The following is a 23,980-nucleotide window of genomic DNA, read 5'->3' on the forward strand; positions in this document are numbered from 1 at the left end:
GAGCTACAAAGTCCTTCTGTGAGGACCTGAGTGAAGGGCACCGAGTTAGTTCCAGCAAAGTCAAGAGAAAACATTTTCTGGAATCAGGTCAGTTGTGACAGATCATTCATACACATTATAATAGATTGGAGAACAGGATCTGAGATGGTTGACTGGGACTGTGCTGAATGGATAGTTCCTTCTGGATAACCACACGCCAATCCTGCTCATGTGCAGCTGATGAGTCTCGACTCGCATTTCCCCCTCCCCCAAAGAAAGCAACAAAACACAGAGGAAAGCTCTGCAGTCTTCTAGTGTACTAAGATCACACACACACACACACACACACACACACACACACACACACACACACACAGAGACCTCCGTTTTTATATATGAAAGATGAAGAAATTATACCAGATTGTCTCCAAAGTCTATTGCAACTCATGTCTGTGAATCTTTGTGAACTACTTTGGTCACTCTGAGATTAAAACTGTTTTGTGATCAACGTTAAAGATGAAGCCAGGTGTGGTGGTGTATGCCTGCAATCCCAGCACTCAGGAGGCAGAAGCAGGCAGATCTCTGTGAGTTCGAGGCCAGCCTGGTCTACAAAGTGAGTCCAGAACAGCCAAGGCTACACAGAGAAACCCTGTCTCAAAAACAAAAACTTAACAAAAAATTAGATGTTAAGTATGCTCTTACTCCCTGACAAAATATTATTCATTTGTTTATATCATAAAAACACTTGACATACTTCAGTTTCAATTATCTGTTCTTTGTTTTGGCGTAAGGTCTTACATAGGCCACACTGACCTCAAACTTGTTCTGTAACCAAAACTGGCCTTGAACTCCTGTATTTTCTGCCTTAACCCCCAAGTGCTGGGAGAACAGGCATGTGCTACCTTGCCTGGCTTTGCTTCATTTTATAGAAAATTCTAGATACCCGTGTCTAAACAAATAACACATCTGGATGCCAAATGTTGCCATCATGGAAATATCAACTTAGTCTCCTCTCTCACAGTCACGATACACAGTAGAATGAGACATATCTTTGTTTTATTTTACTAAGGGGCATCAAAAAATATTCTTTCTGATCATTTTGCCACTAGTTTGGTGTTTGGAAAATCTAGCATATGGCTCCTACACTTCAGCATGCCTGAGACAAACAGACAAGAACGAAAGTAAACAGGGCCCATGCTATTCAGAGGCCCTTCAAGTGTGAATGCACAGCCTAAAGATTAATCAGACTATGGGTAGAAGCAATGGAAAATGATACTTCTCTTCATAATTAAGTGTGTGTTAAAATGATACCCGATTCCTAAATCAATCCCACATGTGTCTGCTTGCTCATTCCTGAGGTGGTACAGACAATCCCGGGGCATCCCTACTATGACTGGAAGGATCATCTGTCATCTGGGCTGGCTCTGAGTGCGCATTCATCATGAGGCTGTCCCTGTAAATAGAACTGCTTGAAGGCCCTGGGCAGGGGGACCAAGTCTCCTAAGTGCCATCTCTCTTCAGGGACATGGAAACCCAGACAGACGGGGCTGGGAACACATTGAGCCTGCTCCACTGGTGCTCTCTTTAGGTGCAGAGCTGTGCCATTTCTGCAGGGAGGGATAGTTGGGCAAAGCAAAGGAAGAGAAGGAAAATGAGAGAGGAAAAGAAATCAGCAATTGTTACAGGAAGGCCATTTTTTTTTTAATGGCCATGACTCTTTCATAAGCCCTGGGAGAACCGAGAAGCTCTAGCTAACTCATGGACCAAAACTGAAGAGACCTAACAGAAGTGTAGATTGCAGCACAGGGAACCAGGAGGCGGCTCCGCTGTGGAGACGGCAGACTACACTGTGGGTTCACAGCAATGTGAACCAGACCAAGAATAGAAAGCATGCAGTATTGGAGCACACTGTGAAAGAGAAAGCGATGTCAGCTGCTTCTCCCTGCCCCCTGCTGTTGAACTGGATCCCAGCAGCTACTTCTGACCTCCTCTCTCTTCCCTTCCAGCATGTTCCCTCTTGCACCTGCCTGGGACCTGCAGGAAGGGCAGGCACTTCAGTGCAGACCACCATTAAAGCTCCATGACCCATCCTTTCACCCGTGAGTTAATGATTTTCAATAACCAGTAGACCCAGATTATGCAGATGGAGCATAAATTCAAAGTTCCAGAAAGTTAGTTAGCTGCCTTTTCCCTCAGCTCCTTCCCTAGGAGATTCAGACTTTTTTTTTTCTCCTCAAAATAGAGACAGACATGGAACTGTCATTATCCTGGTGTTTTCCCTAGAACAAGCCCACGCTATGCCCAGCACACAGCCCATGAATGAAAATCTTAACCGTGGGGCTGCAAGTGAAGGCGGTGAGCTGAGTATACGTCAGAGCTGAGAAGAGTTGGTAGCAGTAAGGAGAAATTGCCTGTGAGAATGTAGAGGCATGAAGGACTTCTTCTCTCCTTTCCTTTTCCCTGAGAGTTCTTTTTTTGTTTCCCCTGAGAGTTTTTTTATCAGAAAAGAAACCTCTTCATACCAACACGAAGGGAAGTGAGTTACTTGACTTTGGGAAACATTCTGTGGTCTCCGAAGTGAAGCGCCTTCTCCTTGCCCTTAGCACCTCCGTCGCCCTGAGTCAATGCCACTTAAATAGAATGTCAGCAGGCTGGAGCAAGCTGCCCCGTGGGGCACGGCCACCCCCTTTGCTCCATGCCCTGAGAAAGCTGTGTCCAATCAAGCAAGCAGGATGAAACACACACACACACACACACACACACACACTCACACATGGAAAGCAATAACTAAGACCCTAAACATTCAGTCTTGTTTTTGAGGTTTTTCTATGCATTGACAGCAGCCTGACTTCAACATATTTGAGAGCTTGAAATTGACTCAGACTTTGAGAATCCTAGGGCTTCTCTGAGAATAAAGGGGCATGGATAAGAAAAAAAAGTGTTCAGATATTCTTCACTCTCTTTCTCTTTCTCTGTCTCTCCCTGTCTCTCTCTGTCTCTCTGTCTCTGTCTCTCTCTGTGTCTCTCTGTGTCTCTCTCTGTCTCTGTCTGTCTGTCTGTCTCTCTCTCTCTCTCTCTCTGTCTGTCTCTCTCTCTCCGCTCCATGTATGTGCAGTATACAAGCATGTGTGTACATTCATAGACACTGGGACACATGCCCTGGCCTCAGGATGGCCTTTCTCAAAGCCCACCTCATTGATCTCGTCTTGTGCGGCACAGTACTCCAAGCTGCACGACAGGACCTGTTCATACTCTTTGGCTTTGGCACTCCAGTTCCTGCTATCCCGTTCGAGGGCCTCCAGCTGCTGCTGTAGGTTCTTTGCAGAAATACTGGAGCAATTCTGGAAATGAGGAATGTGGAAATAACAAAAGGAACCTGTGAAATGGCCACACGGCAATATGCCATTTGCCTGGATTATGACGCACACAAATGGCTTTAAGAGAGATATAGGGTTCTAATTTATTTTACCCTAAACATATTTGAATCTAATTCTTTTAGAAAGAAGCCAGGCACTCAATATTAAGGAATAGACGTTTCTATTCTTGATTCTCATCATCATCTTTAACTCCTCAGAGGCGCCATTCATGATAAGGTCTAATTTTTACTTCAAAAAGCATAAAATATGCATTAGGAACATCCTGCCCTGGCGCTATAATTTTCGCGTCAACTTGAGTTTAACCTCAGGTTCATTATGCGGGTGTTCCAATCTCCACCCAGCACACGGGGGTCAGGGTGGGGGAGGGGGAGGGGGGATGCTGGAATCAAGGCCAGAAGAGGGGTGGAAAACGGTTTACGTTATTTTACAAAGCCAGATACCTTACTTTCTTCTTACTTTTAAAAATAAATCTACAAATACAATAAAACTCTTAGAAAACTCTGACACTGGCAAAAGTGAATTCTATTAAGAGCAACAAATCCTTATATTCTGCTTTTTTTAATTTAAAGAATAGGTGCCGGGCTCACTACATCGCATGTGGCCGACGGGTGACTTAAATGAACTTTAAAGTAAAATTGGACCTGTGGTTTTTATTCATAATGAAATAAGCATAACCTTTTCCCCCTCGAAGTATGAATTTGGGAAATTTGCCAAGCACCAGAAGTCAGTGCATTAGTTATGAACTTTTGATTGGGAAATGCTTTCTGGTCTCTTAGGCTCCTCTGTTGAAATCTGACCAGTGCTATAAAGCAGATGCAAAACTGTGCCAGAAGCAGAGGGCCTGGGCCCGCTGGGCTTTTATGGATGAGGAGCCAATACCTCCGCATGTCAACTTCTTCCCCTATAAAACAGGGCTGACGGTCTGGCAAGACTCTAGGACTTACTCTTCTAGACTTGAAATACTGACGCAGTAGAATTACATTATGAGCCATGAAGCAATTGAACAACTTCCAACAATCTCATTGGAAAACAAAGAAGAAATAAATAAAATTAGGCTTCACAGCATAATTTAGCCACTCGTGTCCAAATATTATCATTTTGTAACATAGGTGCAATATAGAAGTGTTAAGAGCTTTTTCATCTCTCACATCTTTGAAATCTAATGTGAATACTTTGAACTTTTCTCAGTTGCGGTTAAGTTTCTATCAGAAAGATTTGATCTAGATTTAAATTCCTCAAAACTTACAGTTTGGAGAATTACATACCTAAGTAGTTTCTGAACATATTGAGAAATTTCCAACAATGATATTGAGTATTGGCATTTACAGTTTAACTTAGTTCAAATGGCATATAATTAGAAAGTGTAGGTTCTTAGTTGCAGTAGACACCGTTCAAATGCAGAAACCTAGTGTCCATCTGAGATCGTCGCTCTATTTTAAATTAAAATGAGAATAATATGAATTAAATATTTCTATGCTCGTGTTTTTCTCTTAATTTTATTTGTTTGTTAATGGTGGTAGAAACTTAGAACTAACAGGCACCCCAATGATTTTGTGTGTTTTTTAATTTAACATACTGGGCCTAGGGACAGTGCGATGCCGATGCACTTGGTTAGTATGTGTGAGGTTCTGTGCTGAATCCCCGGCAGCACACACAAAAGCAACAATTCAGACTTAACATACGCTAAGCAATATGCCTGTTTCTTTCATATCGCAGCTCAAGTACCAGTGAGAGGGAGGAGGCAGTGATGATGTGCCATAGTGCTTACAGGTTGCTGCACAGACGAAATGATGTCCACTCCTAAGGACAGGGCCATCCGATGGAGATGGTCCACATGCGCCTGTCTTTCCTGAGAACGGCCCAGTTGCCTCTGGACCTCCTTAGAACCTCCCAGTTCCATGGGCTGGGCCAGAAACTCCACTTCTCTTGATTTGATGAAGTGCATCAGCTGGAATTCAGAACACTGGCACTTAACCTACTTTTTCCAAAGCCTGTTTTCTGTAACGCTTTACTCTCCAGCCCATGCAGAATCATTAGAACCATGCGTCATGACACAGGCATACATTGTAGAACTGTGAATCCAACAGAACTGCACTGATCAGTCAACATTTTCGCAACACTTTAGCAAGATCTGTGGTTTATGTAGACTCAAAAACCATTTTTAAAAAACGTTTTCCTATTAAAGTATATGTGTGTTTTTGCCTGCACACATTTCTGTGTCCCAAATGCATACTCAGAGGGTGCTGGAGTCTCTGAACTGGCATTATAGATGATTGTGAACTGCTGTGAAATAACCAAATAATGGTATTTATTGAGCACTTCATGCTGACAGGTTCTTTGGATGAAAAAATAAGAAAAGAAAGAACAGACTTGGATTTTGATCACCTCTCCCCTCCCCAAAGCTAACACACTGAGTTGGGGAAAAATAAATCTAGTTTTATAAAGAACAGATAAACAAACAAACAAAACAGCAGTCATGATGCTGGAAGTGTTGGGTGTAACGAGCAGTCATCACTGTGGGAATTTAGAAGAGAGAGTCACTGTGAGGGAAGAGGGATCGCTGGAAGGAAGCAAAGTTTATTCTTTTTTTTTCCCCACACCCCCACAAGGCTTATTCTTATAAAGAGAAAAGGACCTGCCAGGAAGTACCAAGTTGAGAGGCTAAGATGTAGGAACGGATGTGTCATATTCAAAGGACAAGGAAGAGTAGCCTGGACAGGGCATGAAACAGGAAACAGGTACAGCAAGACTTAAAGTAGCCATTAGGGTGAGTCAACCCCTTATACTAAGAAGCAATTTATTTTTTATTTAATGCGTAATAACAGCCTCTTAACTTAATCTTGAGAAACCCTGCAACTTTCGGACAACCGCAGTAAGACTTACTTCTTCCCTGACTTGGTGGAACTGGACTGTCTTGTACAGGACTTCCTCGTAGTCCTGGATTCGCTCTCTCTGCCTCTGGTGGAGATGGATAAGGTCCTTCAGTTGTTCAGCCTTCTCTTTCAGGGGGACCCCCTGACCACTTAACCCTTCCCACTCCTTCACGATATGCTGGACCTCCTCATGCAGTTGCTAAGAAGAATGAAAGAAGGTACAGCAGTGAGTGTGGACCTTACCGTGGAGAATCTGATCATCAGAATAATGGATCACTCTCTCCTTTGTGAACAGACACCCATGAGCCTCCTCAAAACCCAGATTATTATACTTAATGACGGAGATATAAAAACATATTGTTCAGTCCTTAACTTCTCAGGACTTTATAAGCAACACGGTGGGGGGAAAGGCAGGTATTTCAAAGCCAGATGGTAAAGTGGAAAGCCGTGTGTGTGTCTATGATATATCAGATGTTCCGGCTTCAGTTAAGTCTATATACTTCTCCTGATATTTAATACAGAGAGGAATCATGTAGTATGATAACGACACCAAGGGAAGTATAAAAATACACCAGGGGAATTACTTGTGCTCTGTAAGGAAAGAATGATCAGAATGAGCCAGCAGCTGAACAGCACAGGAGACACGCAGCTTCAAAGCAGCCATGCCATACTCCACAAATAGCCTCCACATGGAGAAGGGATAAACCGCATTCCCTTTCAGTCAGCACTGCTCAGACATCCCATACAGGGATCCAGACCCTGGGGGAGAGCGTGCAAAGGACAGACTACTTAAATAGGATGCTACTGTTATCCTAGGAGGGGATCTTGTATCAAAGAAAAAAGTAAAAGAAATGCTGCAGGCTAAGGAGGGAATTTTCAGGAGCCTGGCTTGCATCAGATTGTCAAGTTCAAATCAAATATTTGGATCCCAAATAGATGGTGCACAACTTAGCGGCGGAGCTAATTACCTTTAGCAATGGCTCCTAAGTAAGAACTTATACATACATACAAACATGTGTACCAAAAAAAGTATATGTGTACCACACAGGACATAGAAAATTGGGCCAATCGTACTTACTGGGAGTCTGGGTAGAAGAGTCTGTTGTGGATTGTGATGCTATCAGTATGTATATGCATACAGAGTATAATGATTATATTTCACATACGTTTTATCTTAACAGAACAATTAGATAATTCCCAAAGCAATCTCCAAACATCTACTTCTGGAATTCTTTAAAGCCAATACATGTTAAGTAGTAGCAGATAGATGGGGGTTTTTCAACAAACCCCCCAAATACAATAGTGTATGTTTGTTATTCAGGACTTGGAAAATGGAGGAAGAACAAAACAAAAAAAGAAGTCAAGGTCACCCTTGCCTATATAGCAAGTTTGAAGTTATCCTGACCCACATAAAACTCTGTCTCCAAAAACCAAATAAATTAATGAGTGAGTAAGTAAATAATCAAGTCCTATAGGATACTCTGAGAGTCGATCTGTCTTGAAAGTTGTGTCAAGGAGTGACATGGCATAGAGGTGGAGGCTGAGCAGTCCAGGGCCTGAGATCTGACTCATGGCTTTATCTCTCGCACTCAGAGAGCTTCCTTGGAAGATGAATGAAACCCACAGGAAAAAAATTATCCGTAAGGTAGTGTGGTAGGAGCTGGAATGCTTGTGGGTGGCAACAATGACAGTCCAGTGATTTGGGGACCAAGGACAATAGAGTTTCTAAGCTGCAGGTTGTCAATTTTGTTCTGCAATGCCTTAATTTAAAACACTCCCTAAGAAAATGATGACTATATGGTAAACACATCAATAAATTAATTAAAAATAGAAATTAAATTAATGTGAGATGGAAATATATGCAGGGTACAGTATGGCTTGAATATTTGGGTATCATCAAATATAAAAATATGTATGGGAACAGTAAGAAAAAAAATGTTGTTACAAGGGATTTTTAAACCAAATGGGTACTTGTGCAAAGAAAAAGGAAGCTCATAAGGCAAGCTGGAGCTGGGGAGTTTGGAGAGAATTTTTTCCGTTCACCCAAATCCATCCATTCACATTTCCACCTGGAGCTGAGGCTTCATCGCATTCCACCTTCTTCGCAGATCTGACATGGTCTGGAGGCTCCCTCCAAGGTCGAGGGCGGAGACGGGCATGAGAACTTCGTGGAGAAGCTTCACACTGTGCGTAGTCTGAAACAGACGTTGACAAACCATGAAAGCATTTCTGGCAACTCAGCACAAGTGGTCGCTTCGGTGGTGACATGGTGTGCCAAGCTTTCCGACCCCTGCAAACACTGACCCTCCTCAGTGAGGTCACACAAGGTCCATGATTACCTGCGGCTTTTATGCTATTTTTAAATACAATTTTCACCATTTCTAAGTGTACAGTGAAGTGGCATCAAGACTATCCACCTAAGATTGTTTTCATCAGCCTGAGTAGGACCTCTGAACAGCTCCCCACCCCCTCTTCCCATCCTGCATCCCCTGGGAGCATCCATTCTGATCTTTGTCTCCATGAATTTAGCTACAAGGTTGCAAATGCACAGAACTATAGGATCCCTGTGCTTTGTGTTTGGTTGCCTTCACTTACCACGCGGTTTTGAGGCTCTATCATATTGCATGTATCAGAGTTTATTCTTTGAAAGGGTTCAACATTTTGTTAGTTTGTTTGGGTGGTAGGGTTCATTTGAACCCAGTGCTTACACATGCTTGGTCCTCAGTCTACCGCTGAGCCATTGCCCCGCCCACTTCCTTACCTGTTTAAGTTTCTCTTTGAATGCTTCCCACCGCTGTCCCACAGGCTTGCCTTCAGTGGCTTTGAAGTGCCAGGCCATTCGGAGATGGCTGAGTTCTTCCCTTGCAGTTGTTTGCTTTTCCATAATGTTCTCCGTAATGTGGGTTTCATTTTCAACATTTAATATCTCGTTCTCTTTTGCCTGTTGAATTAATAATCCATGTAATAGCTTTTCTTTCCTAAGAGATACATTTGTCTTTTGCATTCAGATATTTTTAGGTGGCAAGTACTTCATCACACACTAAGGCAGGATACAGACAAGTTTGGGCTGCTGGGCAGAGGCACAGCCAAGTGCTTAGACCTGTATTTTCTGCTTGGACATCAGGTACAGGGATTTTAAGGGCCCCATCAGGATTTTAGTGATGGGGGTATAATAAAATGATATGTTCTGTAATTATGATTATTAAATTTAATAAATTAAAGACATTAAACAACAGTGGGAATAACTCTATACTATATTTTTATGTATGTTAAAAATAAAGTTGTGTTATCTTTAACACATCATTAAGAAGCTATTAAAGCATAAAATGTTCTTTTTTGCATAAAATGCTTCTTAATGTGATATAAGCTAGGAATTGTTTTTTATCAGTGACAACTACAGTCATAAAGGCACAGTGGTCAGAGAAAGGTCTAGTACAGGCAAGCTATTATAACACTTGTTGATGGTTATCCAGCAGGATATAAGAAATAATTTTGAACTTGACAGAATTAGTATTTTGTCCATTCCAGAAGATCAGTAAGTTGCCTTTAGTCTAGTTAGTGAACATAGTCTTCCTTTTACCTCGGTGTAGTGAATGGAAAATTTTGTGGTAATGTAGTCTAAATAAGGTGCTAAATTATCCATTCACTTTATGCTTGCTTCCATGACCATGGACTGTTCTCCCATCTTGGTTTGTTTTGTTTTGTTTTGTTTTGTTTTGTTTTTCAGATGCCTTGGTAGTGAGAAGGCTAATGCTTGACAGAATTATCAGTATTCACCACTGCAAATTAACAGGTTGGCACATTCATCTGCCAAAATTCTGGGCAAAGTCAATTAATCTGATTCAGACAAACTTTAGATGGAAAAAAAAAATCAATTTCAAGCTTGAAACTACCAGTCACAGAAACACACCCATCTAGGCAGAAAGAGCCAGCTTCCATCTCCCTACCCCCAACCAAGCCCCTCACCACACTCCCACAATGCTCTCTTACAAGACTAATGCTCTATGGATAGGAAGAAGAAAAACATCCTTATCAACAGTTTCACCTATCAGAATGCCAATAAATCAGTAAAGTTAATTATTATGTAAACTGAATATTTTAACAATAAAGAACTTATCACTTGATTTTTGAAAAGACTTTAAAGTAACAGTGATGTCCCCTGGAGGGGGAGACCTGGTGGCACTCAGAGGAAGGACAGCAGGTTACCAAGAAGAGACTTGATACCCTATGAGCATATACAGGGGGAGGTAATCCCCCCCCCAGGAACAGTCATAGGGGAGGGGAATAAGGGGAAAATGGGAGGGAGGGAAGAATGAGAGGATACAAGGGATGGGATAACCATTGAGATGTAACAAGAATAAATTAATAAAGGAGAAAAAAATTAAAATAAATAAATAAATAAAAAATAATAATAAAGTAACAGTGATGATGTGAAGATATAAGCCTATCCTTAAGTAATGGGTAGATAACAGGCTATTTTCAGGAACTCTGTGAATTAGGATTTCATAATAACCTGCTCTGCTAATCTAGGCATAGATACAAGAAATGAATTTGGATCCATTCCTTTCTGCAACCTAGTCTGCATGAAGTCAACACTATGTGGTTTTTTATAAGCGATACATGACTTATAAGGATTCACCAAACTGGTTAAAAGACAGGACAGCAAATCAAAAGGCAAGAGAAAAACCCACACAACAGAAACATCTCTAGATGCAGGTAATGGAGGTAACTGGGATACACTCTAAATATCCTGGATTAATATGGCCCAGGAAGTGTGGGAAAGTTAGAATGGGTATGAAAGAAAACATCAACAATTATATTTAATTTTTAAACATCCCGAAATTTCCAGAATTGAAAAGATTTCTAAAATTCAGCAATAAAAACAGTACACAAAAATAGACAATTTTCAAATAATTTAGTTCCTTTGCAATATAAATTGTAAACACCTAGAGACGAAAGCAAATACACTAAGGCAAAAATGCCGTGAAAAGCTAAAGATAGATTGAGTCAATGTTTCAAATAAAAAATAATTTGGTTTTTGTGAAGTAAAGCACCTATATAGTATAGGAACATGGATAAGTTGCTCATCAAGATTTTTTTTTTCTGATGCTTAAGGGGGACGTTATCTGATTTATAACTTTTTAATGAATGTTTTGGTTCTGCACATGCTCATCACTATTGTCCTTCAAACAACAGAAGTCACAAGAATATACATCTCAGGTGCAACATATAGATATGACTCTATAGAAAGATAAGGGAAAATAGATAAGGTCTTCAAAAACCTCAGAGACATACAGAATATCACATTTAAAAATGTTTTATTATTTTAAAGATTCACTGATAATGAGACAAGTAAACTCCTGGCAACACCCAGCCTACATCAAAGAGGATGATGAGCATCAAAGAACCTCCTTATGGGGATAGCTTCAATGTGACAAGCAATCCATGGGGCAAAATGTTCTCCTTTCTACCACAGACAGAATTCTGCCTAAAAAAGGGCAAGCCTGGATGCAGGCAGAGTCAATGGCCAAACTTTGCCAAGACAGGGTAAGCAAGTCCTCAATAGTTCCTGCCTCACACATGTGTTTGTCAGATATATTGGGCCAGAAAGCTGAAGATGATGCTCCAACATTATAGAGAATTTTGCATGACTCTTCAAATACCAAACTGTCTCTGTCATCTTCTCATTTTGGAAGCTGCTAACCTGCACTCCTTGTATACTCAGGTAATCAATTTTATTCCTTCTCAAGTCTCTGATGGGGTTGAAGACCACATAGTTTAGTTGTTTAAGGGTTAAGATGTTTTTAGGTCTAGATAGATGTTTTGAGTTGCTAATGATGAGATATGATAGATATTGATTTATATTCAGAATTAGAAGCACCAAGATGTTTTCTTCAAGGCTTCCAAATACAAATAGCCAAAACACTAAGAAGGTAACATTTATATAATTTCTAATTGTGTCATGATTCTTTTTGCTGTAGGTAGTTAATTGTATGTATGTGTAATATATAAATGTATATGTAAAATATTTGATAAAAAAAGAGAAAAGATAACTGAAAGTCAGATAGATGAGAGTGTTACAACCTGAGTCAGATAAGTGATTTCTGTCTCTAGATTTGTATCTCCTAGTTCTCAAGAAAGTGGTAAATGTCAGCCATCTTTAAACATCTACAAAAAAAGGGTCTAGAATATTAGAGAAAGGAAAATGGTCAGATTTTCAAATGGGGGTTATTCACTACTAAGATTGATAGGTTCTACACTGACAGTCAGCGTGGTCAGATCCGCACTTATAGAACATTTGAGTATTTGTAAAGAATGCTCCAAACACAGGGGGTAGAAGGAGTTGTTCCAAATCATGAGTGATAGGTAAGTGCTTTACAGGGTAGACTGTGCGTACACTCACACACAGTGGTGACTAGAGTAAGACACATTGAGAGCATTAATTGTTGTCTTGTTTTTTTCTTTAATTGTTAATCAATAGATTACTTCAGGAAGTAGGGTGCCAATCTTCCTTTTAGACAGTTTGTGCTAAAGAAGTAATTACAGCTATAGAAGGTTGGCTTGATAAATCTACAGAATAAAACCCAAGAGAAACAGTTAATAGAGAAGATAGATCCAAATTAGTTTAACAAGATGAGGCATAGTCTAAGGCCAAGTGAAATAAAGCACGAACTATACAGTCACACATCTTATGAAAAAGCTAAATAGCTGGTATAGAGTGTCTGTCCTGGCTAGACTGAATCTAGGATTAAAAAGGTCATGTGAGTCTTAACAAGAGAACATCAGAGACAGATTATTGCTTAAAGTGTTAGCAACCTCATGTCTCAACTACAAGAAAAAATGTCTGGTTGGTTGTAGGTCAGCTTCTGATTCCATTTCATGAGTGGGTTTAGCAAGTGGAAATTTTGGCAAGGCAGATCAGCTTGAAGGAAGAAATTAAACTACATCATAAATGATAAATTTGCAAATGTGTAGCTGTAGAAAAGAGGCTTATTAAACGTAGCAACAGCTTTCAGTGTGGGAAAGGACTTCATAGGTAAAAGAAATTATATACAGATGGTTTTATTCCTGCAAAGCTACAGAGGTGCAGGGCGAGATAGGAAGACAAACTTATTTAACATTTTTAAAACATTCTTTTTATAACAGCTAGCATTTTTCCGACAATAAAATGAGCCATTTTGTTGGGGGGGCTGGAATTCATGAGGCTTCTGAGGGAGAAGTGAACGAACAGTGATTTAAGAATTCCATAGGCAACTTCAGGTGGATGACTGGTAGACATAAAGGTCATAGGATCGTTTGTTTATTTAACTTAGGGAAACCAAGGCTTAGGATGTAGCTTTAAATACACTGAAGCTCTTCATTACAAGGACTTGCAGAAGAAGAAGTGTCAAGGGAAGGACAGTAGAACACATGCAAAGTGAACACAGAGTGAGGGAATCCTGGGAGTGGAGAGACTGAACCAGGGATGGATATAGGGGAGTAAGGAGAAAAGACAGTTGCAGAAAAGCAAAATCAAGGATGAGTAAAATCTATCTTTGGGAACCGACTTTGCAAGCTAATTAAAACTTATACGTGTGTGTGTGTGTGTGTGTGTGTGTGTGTGTGTGTGTGTTTGTGTAAGATGTGTTAAGCTGAGAAGAAATTCTTTTTTTTTTTTTTTTTTGGCTTTTTGAGACAGGGTTTCTCTGTGTAGCCTTGGCTGTCCTGGACTCACTTTGTAGACCAGGTTGGCCTTGAACTCACAGCACTCCGTCTGCCTCTGCTTCCCGAGTCCTGGGATTAAAGGTGTGTGCCACCACCGCCCAGCTCAAGAAGAAATTCTTTAGAACAAATATTTATCATCGTCTTTGGGTCCCTGGAAATTCTGTAAGGACCTTGCTGTCAACATAACTCAGACCTTCAGCATAGACTTCTTAGAACTCTATAATCATCATAAGCACACAGCATTTGAATCAGAAGAAGCCAGAATGGCTTCCTTGTGATACAAGGGCTGAGACCACAGGGCTTATAAATATTGCCCTCCAAAACTAGTCTAGCTTGAGTGATGTTGAAAAGACTTCCCTCTGCAGTACTGCTGAATGATGGGCAAGTTGAACTTGTGAATGCACAACCTTGACTTTGAGGAGTAATATCTACCAAAGGCGTTGGCTCACTTAATGTATCTCACCATAGCTATTAAGTTAAGGAACTCAAGCCCCAAGTCTTGGGTCAGAAAACTCTTCTTTAAAAATATCTGCCATCTCCTCTCAGCCGAGTTAGAACAGCACTTGGCTGCAGCATCATGTTCATCCTTCTGAGGGGTTTCGGTCAGATAAAATTCCTTTAGGCCTCGAAGCTGCTCCTCTACCTGAAAGAGGAGGAGACAGATGAGAGTTAAGAAATATTTTAAATGAAAAGGAGACAGATTGTATCTGTAGCCTGTATAGAATTAAACTAAAACTCCACTTTTTAGTATTCTTTAAGTAATTATTGGCTATTTTCAAGTTTCTGAAAATGATGAGAATCCGCTTAGCAAGCCGACAGACAGGAATTCCATGGGGGTAACAGAGTTTGATAAGTTACTGCCAATCAGAAAATTTTATCTTTACCCCAGATTATTTTTACATGTATTTTACGATTAGAGCAGTTTAATTCAGAGATCAGGTAGCTGCTCTGTTTAGAACTGAGTTTTATAATTTAAAAGCACAAACAAAAATCAGAGAATACAAATCGGGGGAAAAAGGTAATTCAGCAAAAGGCAATTATGACTTAATATATTACAGTATTATGATTTACTTATTTATTTTCATGTAACATGTTGCATTTTAGAACAACGTGTCTTGATCATATTCACCATCCAATCCCCTAACTTTCCAAGATCTAACCCCAGCTCCCTACTCCCTCCCAGCGTCGTTTATAACTATAACCTACTGAGTCCAACCTGTGCTGCCATATAGACTCATGGATGTGCTACCATCCTCTGGAGCATGGTCAACCTACCAGAGGCCACACCCTTTAATAAAACTGGCCCAGGGCTGTAGAGATGGCGCAGGGGTTAGGAACAACGGCGACTCTCCCAGAGGATCCAGGTTCAATTCCCAGGTCTCCTGTGGTAGCTCACAATCATCTGTAACTTCAGTTCTAGGGAACCTGATACCCTCTTCTGACCCCCCACAGATACCAGGCACACGTACATGAGGCACACAGGCACACAGGCACACGTTCAAGTAAAACATCCATCTCTGCACTCAATGTGATACAATGTGACACGATACAATAACTATAATACTGTTCAATAGTAAATAGAAAGAAAACTGACCGTCCCCCACCACAGTAGCCATCAACCACCAATAGCTCCTCACTTAGAGCCCTTCCCAGCCCTCCAGGCTAGAACATTGACTGGCTTGATTTTGTGCAGGTGACCACAGCTCCTGTGAATTCACGAGTAGAGTGGTCCTGTCATGTCCAGAGGACATTTCTCCTATGGTCCCCTTGATCCCTTGACCTCTGGCTCCTACCATCTCTCCTTACCCTCTGGGTAACAGTGTGTGTGTGGGGGGGGGGGGGTAAAATATATACCCATTTGTGACTGAGCATTCAGCTGTACAATTTAATTTTAATCCTGGTGAGCCATAATAAAAGGGTACAAATAATGACAAATTTTCTGGATAAGCATTAATATTAAATACCTTCACAAGCTAATCTTATTAAGATGCACTACTTTGCCTCCCTAGAACCACATTTAAGCATTTGTTAACCAATGTTAGCAGTACTCAATTATTTTAAATTACTCTCCTGAGCAGAGTTAATGTACATTCAAATGTGTAACTATAGGTTAACAAGGAATGGGGTGATATAGAATTAGTAGAAAGTGTTTGGAATTAATTTGTATGCATTTTGAGTAATATTTAATGACTAATAAGACAACACTCATGGAACTCACAAGTTAACAAAAGCCACAGAGACACAGTATGAAATTTCAAGCAATAGTCACTGTACTTTTGAAAGTTTTAAGATCGTCCTAGTTAAAATGACCTTGAGACAGCCTGCACTAGCTCTTGGGACCAGAGGCTCTTTCTTGGTTTCCATATTCTACTTAATATTGATGCCTGTTCCCTAGGCTCATACCATCTTTTCCTTAATTTCCTTCTTCTATTTATCCCTAATGAACCACATAAAAGCATGTCCTTTCCATGGAGGATTCTAAGATCCCCTACTAAGAATTGTGTGTGTTCTCAGAGGCCATAGTTCTATGAGAAAGGGGCCAATAAGCAAACTGTTAGAACAAAGAGAGGTCTGTTATTTTGTCTTTTTTTTTTTTTTTTTTTTTTTTTTTTTTTTTACAGAGCTGAGGATCGAACCCTGGGCCTTGCACTTGCTGGGCAAGTGGCTCTACCAATGAGCTAAATCCCCAACCCCCAAAGATAGGACTATAAAGACATAAGAAAACAATGTTATAGGGACAATGAGGGGACAACAGCCCACTACATGGAATAAATATGGAAAAACTTCCCAGCACATGACATTTGACCTGTCCCTTTCTAGGGTGAGAGGAGAAGAAGGAGATCTTGGGTGGAAGGACCTAGTATGAAAGCCCAAGCGTGGGAACACCCTCTGCGCCAGGGACAGTGCATGCTGTCGGCGTGATGCAGTTCAGATTGTTCGGCTGACTAGCAAGGAGTCCAGAAAGATAACTGTACTGGGACAAGGCTGGGCAGGAACTTCCACCTCGCCTTCTACCTTAGCAAAAAGAATCATAACATGTTCTCATTGGTTTGGTGTAGCCAATAGTGACTAAGTCTTAAGGGCTTGGACTAGGGGAACACCTGAACAAATTCCGAGAAAGGTATGCAGAACTCTCTGAGGTTCTCTCAGTAGACACATGAATGTGTGGCCTTTGAAACAGAAAAGGCAAGGGAGACAGAAGCTGTGGTGTTTATTAGTTTCTTGACAATGCATGTCTAATTTCTCCGAGCCTCAGTTTCCCTCACTTGTTAAATGATAACACTAGGTTACTGAGATAGAAACATAGGGACACAACAAAATCAGGAGTTAAAAGCATGGGGCCTGACACAAAGTAAGTGCTCATCGAAGGAGAGAATGAACTCAGGACTAAACTGTTCCATATGGCTCTTTAGAAAAAGTTGGCACAACACCCATGCTGGCATGCTTTAAAGGTTGTATAATTCATAAATACACTCAACATAACTGCATTGAAATGCAGTGAATTTTATGTTAATAAAGTGTTCCTCAATAAATCTCATAACACCACAGGGGATGAGTGAAACTTTGGCAGAATAAGAAATAAAAATGCACCAGCTCAGTTTCTCATAGTAGGTATCTCATAAGAGATGCTTAATGCTAGCAAGAAGTGACACATGGCAAGTGTGACAAAGGTGTGAACTGAACTGCAGTGGGATGAAGGCTATGGAGGGCAAGCCGGTAGAGCAACGTCATCTTCATCCCATTCCAACGGTTTACAATGAAAGGAAGGAAAATGATTGAAGGGCAGATTCGGTGAGAACAAGACTAAAACTGTAGACTAAGCACAGAAAGAAGCATCAAGAAAGGCAGATTTGAGAGCATGATTTCAAAGAGAGTGGACTACACAGGGAGAGACTATTACTGATCAGGGCTAGGGATGACTGTACCACTTTGCTGGAGCCATAGAGGAGATAGTGAATACATCGGGGAGTTGGGAAGTAAAAAAAAAAAAGTCGAGATGGGCAGCCTCCGAGGCCTTGTTGTTTCCCATAGTGTGTGGAGTCCAAAGTCATCATCAGCTGAGATCTGGGGATGGAACTAGACTAGGGTAAGGGGCTTGAGCATCACCAAGGAATATAAGCCAACTGGGGAGCATATGGGGCCCAGCCGGAGACACCCATAGACTAGTTAGTAACCATGCCAATGATCATCGTGATTGTCTGCCTTTGAGCCAGGACGGGAGTCTGGAGGCTTCAACAAAGAAACTGAGTGGAGTATCAGACTGACCAAGTGTTAGGGGTTCGTAGGGCTTGTATGGGGTGGAGGGCAGGGAGTTGGTTCAGAGAGTAGAATGAGAGTGAGGGCCCAAGAGCTGATGAGGCAAAATTTAAAAAGAGGGAAGAGGAGGAGGAGGAAAGGAGGAGGTGGAGGAAGAGGAGGAGGAGGAGGAGGAGGAGGAGGCTAGAGGTATAAGGGGGTGACAGATGGAAGCAGTGGCAGGATTAGAATGGCAAGCTCTACCAGGCAGGAAAGGGGATTGAGTGACAGTGGGAAAACTGAAGGACATGAGGTGTTGCAGAAATGTTGTTTATAAAGGACCCATTTCTAAAGATGATATTGGACCCAAATGCCAGTGTGGGATACGGAAAGAGATACTTCACAGGACACTAGGTAGGTACCACTTTGGCCGTGATGATGCAGAGACCAATCACTGCTTTGTAGCTGCTCTAACATCAAGGCTTCAGACTGGGTTAGGATTGTTGCGCTGTTAGGAGGCCAGTAGGAAGAGAGGATGAGGATGTTAGGGAGGCAGGGGTGACAAAACAAACAGAAGCCAAGCATGCTACCTAACTTTAGACAGCTATAATCCTGAGAGGACCTTGCTACCACTAACACAGCGCCTGTAACACACGTCACGAGGAGCCGTCTGCATTCACACAAGGTTCCCTGGAACCAGAGCTAAGCGAGGAGCAACCCCATACTTTCCTATGACTGACGCCGCCCTCAGGAAGCTTTCCTCTGAGATGCGCAGTGTCAGTGCACTCGAGGCAATAGTAGCGATTACTTGAACCTTGTCAAAGCTTCAGAAGAAGCGTGGGGCCACACTCAAAGCCTCCAGGCACCACTCATCCAAGAATGAACCAATCACCTCCATCTTCCTGTTCTGTTCATTTTAAATGCACTATGCCTTGGTGCTAGAGAGATGATTCAGCAATCAAAAGCATATACTGCTCTTACAGGGGATCTGAGGCTAGTGTCTGTACCAGGTACCTCACAACCTCCTGTTCAAGGAACCTTTTATCTCTATGGGCACTGTACTCACATCCACACATATTCCACACTCGTGTCACCATCACCATCATCATAACAACAATAATAAAAATAATAAATATTTTAAACAAGGGAACCATATCACTCCACTACTGTCTTGGAATTCAAAGGTAACTATGGTCTATAAATGATGAATATTTTCATAATAAATTTTGGTTTTTTATTTAAGATATTATAAGTATTGATAGGATGTACAAAACAAAATTATTTATGCTTATCTAGTTATACTATTCTAGGAAAAATTACTTACTTTTTGAGGGTTTTACATGGTGGCTTGAAGAATAAAGGGTGGATAGGTAAATACAGGCATTGGCGGAGACACAAACCCTCCACTTGGGTGGAATTTCTCTACCCATAGAAAGGAAAGAGATTTACAGAGGCCATCTTCCTAAAGTAGGTCAATATTACACCATACCTCCTCGGATGATGTTCGAAAGGCCACATAAGTTTGCAGGACTTGTGACCTGTAGCTGATGCTTCGGCCAAGTATGTTTAATTCTTCTTCCAGCCATTTCACTTTAAGAGAAAGCGCCGCCACTTCGCTGAGTTCAAGTTCATTTTTCTCTGTCACGATTTTTGCAGCCGCTTCTAATGCATGTGCTGTCTCCTAGGAAAGCAAAGCACAAGGGGTCAGGAGCTGACGGGGGAGTCGTGAGCACTCACATCCCATTACCCTTCGGCACATCCATCTATTACCGTTATTAATTGAACTTGTACTGAGAATTTCTTCAATCAGAAAAGGGTGTAACTTTCAGAATTTCAAAAAGGAAAGGGGAAAAAAAGGCACTTGAAGCTGAAAACCATCTCCAATCCTTCCCTGGCTCTGCGCTTGAATCTGAAAACCATCTCCAACCCTTCCTTGGTTCTGTACAAAGCTGAAGGCCTTTTGCTCTCATGCTTAAGGTAGAGGCACATTGCTCTGGGGCTTAGTGCATTAAGACCCAGTAGCCAGTTTACAGTTCCTGAGCTGTGTTGTGTTGGGACTCTAGAGCGCCCGGTGGAGCTCTCGAACTCTTCTAGCAAGCCTGGCTTACACGGCTTGAACTCTGAGCTCCAGCTTTTAGTGCCTCCCCTGCCTCTCGGCTTCTCAGGAGGTTCCGTTTTTCTTTGCTACCCTAGGAGTGTGCCGCTGGCGTTGCTCTGGAATGCTTAGCTGACTTGTTACACCTCGGGCTCCCCCGGCATCAAGCCCTCAGCTCCTGGGGGCACTCTGGAACTCTTCAATTCTCTCATTTCTTTGCTGTTCCTTCTCCCCCTGCTGTTGCTGCTGCCTCTGCCACCAAAGCCTGATGCCTCCGAGGTCTCACCTGCTCATTATACAATCAGTCCAGCCTGCTCCGTGATACGGACCACAAGTAAACTAAGAGATTATTCAGGAGGGGACTTTCTTATGGTCTTCTGTGGCAATGGAGGGGGATAAGACAAAGGAGGGGAGCCCCTCCGACTAAGCCCCCCAATAGCAGCAAACAGTCTGCTTGTTCAGGCAGAAGAGGAACCTGGCATGCTGTCACTTAGATTTCGATTTTATCAGTGACAGCCTGGATGTGTGGACTTTCCTGTTCTATCAGTCACAAGCTTTATAGAAGGACCAATCCCAACCTCCTGTAGGTACAGCCTCACAAGCTTTGAGTCACTATTCCCCTTCCTCTCAGATCTTACTGGGAACTGCTATTACTAGACTCGGAGCCACCAGGAGGTGAGGTGTGGTAGATAGCGTGGGTAAGGGTCCCCTGGGGAAGCTCTGGGTGGGGCCATTTGGAGGGTATGGCTCAAGTGAGGGTGTTTTTAGTGATGGTATAGGTTGGGGCAGTAGTGTCTAGACCAGTGGTTCTCAACCTTCCTAATGCTGTGACCCTTTAATACAATCCTTCATGTTGTGGTGAACCCCCAACCACAAAATTATTTTCATTGCTACTTTCATAACTGTAATTTTGCTACTGTTATGCATTGTAATGCAAATATCTGATATGCAGGACAGCTAATATGCAACCCTACGGTGGCCTGAATAGATCTGCCCCACTTCCTCCGCATAGATTCATGTCTTTGAATGCTTGGCTCATAAGGAGTGTCGCCATTAAGAGGTATGGCCTTTTTGGAGTAGGTGTGGCCTTATTGGAGGAAGTGTGGCACTGTGGAGGTGGGGCTTTGAGGTAAAATGTTCAAGCTACTCCCCCAAGGTGAAACACAGTAGGCTCCTCCTGGCTGCCTTCAGATCAAGATGTAGAACTCTCAGCTCCTTCTCCAGCACCATATCCACCTGCACGCTGCCATGCTTGCCGCCATGATGATAACGGACTAAAACTCTGAAACCATAAACCAGCCGCAATTCAATGTTTTCCTCTATAAGAGTTGCCTTGGTCATGGTGTCTCTTCACAGCAATGAAACCCTAACTAAGACAGACCCCCCAAAAAGTTGTGACCCACAGGTTGAGGACTGCTGTCTAGAGCCAAGCCTCGGCCACAGACCTGATTTGCTGTGTTCCTTGTAGCCAAGTCGAGTTTCTGCAAGGCATTCATGAAGTGCTCAAAGCGGCCAAGAATCCATGGCGACAGTTTAGCCAGTAGCCAACGAGAGGGGTTGTGTTTAGTTGATAGCCCCATCCGAAGTAATAGGACATCAAGAAGTGTCTGACAGCTGTCCATCAAAGACTCAAACTGACCCAGCCCCCAGTAGCTTAGCTTATTTGAGGGGAAAGGAAATATTCAAAGGTGCTTACAAGGAAGATCTGTCATAACATTAGCAATCTTAATAGTATTTAGCAGTGCTGAACTCCTAGCTAATTGATTCCTTTCAATACATTACCTGCATGTCTATGCTGATGGTGTATAAACAAACTTATTACTGCCAGTCATATAAAAGTACAGCCCATGTAATTATGTGCAACACATAATGCTTGCTAATTGACTGCATTACTGGCTCATATATTTACTATACTATATTTTTATTGTTAGAGCATTCTTCTCCACATATGAAAAATGTACTATAAAAGACGGTGTCTACTTGTGCTGGCAGCAGCCTCACACACGATGTTTACATTTCTCTGTGGCATCAAGGAACCACGTCTAGGGACCGCCTGTGTCTGTGAAAGTGCACACCGTGATGCTCACACAACAATAGGCAAATCATGTAACAGCACGTTTCTCAGAATGTAGCCTCATCATTAAGAGATACATGACTGAGAGCCACAGAGAGGGCCCTGTAAAATTCCGGAGAACAAGGGAGGAATCAAGCTGAATTGCAGAGGAATCTGTGTGCTTTCGTGTGCAGCACAAGGGATATTTTCACTGGTTGTGTTTAACATGCTTTTCCGGGAGCCCCACTGACTGCACTGAATTGCAATTTGCCAGCTCTGCTTTGTGACAACACGCTGCAGAATAAAGCAGGAGCATGGGATTTCTCCCCCGAGTTCTCTGCCGTGCTTCTAAAATTTAAAAGGAGGATGCTTTTAGACATGGCTTAAGCATTTAAAATACTTTTCTAAATCCTCTTCTAAAAAGAAGGAAAGGAAAGGAAGTGTGCCTGCCTGCCGGGAGGGTGCTGCTTTGAGGTGAGGGTCTTCTGTGAAAAACAGGAGAAATGGAGCTTTTCTTGCTGGTGCAAGTGAGGCATGGGGAGGCACTCGCTTTTTTAAATTCTGAAGCTCTAGCACAGTGATTCTCAACCTGTGGGTCACGACCCCTTTGGAGTTACCCAGCCGGCACCCTGCATATCAGATGTTGATATTATGATTCATAACAGCAAAATTACAGTTATGAAGTAGCAACAAAAATAATTTTATGGCTGGTGCCCACAATGTGAGGCACTGTATTAACCATTAGGAGCGTTGCGAACCACTGATGTAGCAGGAATCAAGGGCACGGTACCACAGAGCCACTGCTGGGGGCAGGGCACTCAGTGTCTGAATATGGAAGGTGAGGAAAGGCTGTCTCCTGACTTGCCCCTTGAAGATTACAGTGATGTCTGTTACTTCTGGAAATTCTGTGTGACTTTATTCTTGCAGAAAGCCAGAAAGAGTCTTAGAGAAGTGCTTTCCCATCTGGCACTTCCAAAGAGTTGCCGACACCTGAGTCTGTTCTCAGGCAAGGAATAAACCCCAGCTAAGTACTGAAACCACCATTGCAATGAGTGCAAATGTGCTGATAAGTGGACACAAAAATACAAATAACTTCGACGCACATAACAGTGTGTGGGTTTTATGCCATTATCTGTTCTGTATGATCTTAGTGCTGCATCTCTCAAGGAAGCTGGGATTGAGCTCCTTAGCTTTGGAAATTGTTTTTAAATAATAATTTACAGCACTGTGGTCCCCATGATAGCTTTCATTTACCTTGGCTCGGATATCTAATTCCTGATATTTACTCAAAATCTTCTCTGATTCAGAAGGGCTGGAACCAACATCCAATGTGTTAGCAAGAATTGGCCTGATTTCCTGGATTGACATTTCCACCTTGAGGAATAGAGAATATATTGTGGTCTTAATAATATATACTTATATATGAGTGTACATAAAAGGAAATATTATTTTGTACATTATCATTGCATTTTAAATGTACCAATTTTGATCTAAAACAGCTTTAAATATTAAAAGAATTTAATATTTTGATGATGCTCATCTTCCTATGATACCATACTAGTAACTTACAAAACACCCTTTCATTACCAGCCATGACTACACACTATCATCTACACATATCCTTGGAGAACTTTTCTATATCACCTACAAAGGATGATAATGT

General features: G+C 41.9%; 1 protein-coding gene across 4 annotated transcripts in view; it reads right to left on the minus strand.

Moving 5' to 3' along the window:
• CCDC141 (coiled-coil domain containing 141) overlaps positions 1–23,980 on the minus strand; it is a 160,796-nt gene that overhangs the window by 27,994 nt on the left and 108,822 nt on the right. For all 4 annotated transcript variants that reach the window (XM_084800292.1, XM_084800293.1, XM_084800291.1 and 1 more), the window contains 8 exons: positions 23,572–23,691; positions 19,659–19,850; positions 14,397–14,576; positions 8,991–9,170; positions 8,299–8,424; positions 6,240–6,428; positions 5,125–5,304; positions 3,171–3,320 (listed from right to left, as the gene is read on the minus strand). In XM_084800292.1, coding sequence (XP_084656418.1) covers positions 3,171–3,320; positions 5,125–5,304; positions 6,240–6,428; positions 8,299–8,424; positions 8,991–9,170; positions 14,397–14,576; positions 19,659–19,850; positions 23,572–23,691 — 1,317 coding nt within the window. The remainder of the gene's footprint in view (positions 1–3,170; positions 3,321–5,124; positions 5,305–6,239; positions 6,429–8,298; positions 8,425–8,990; positions 9,171–14,396; positions 14,577–19,658; positions 19,851–23,571; positions 23,692–23,980) is intronic.

This window comes from Acomys minous (genome assembly GCF_964271855.1).
Source record: "Acomys minous genome assembly, chromosome: 10".
Classification (NCBI taxonomy): domain Eukaryota; kingdom Metazoa; phylum Chordata; class Mammalia; order Rodentia; family Muridae; genus Acomys; species Acomys minous.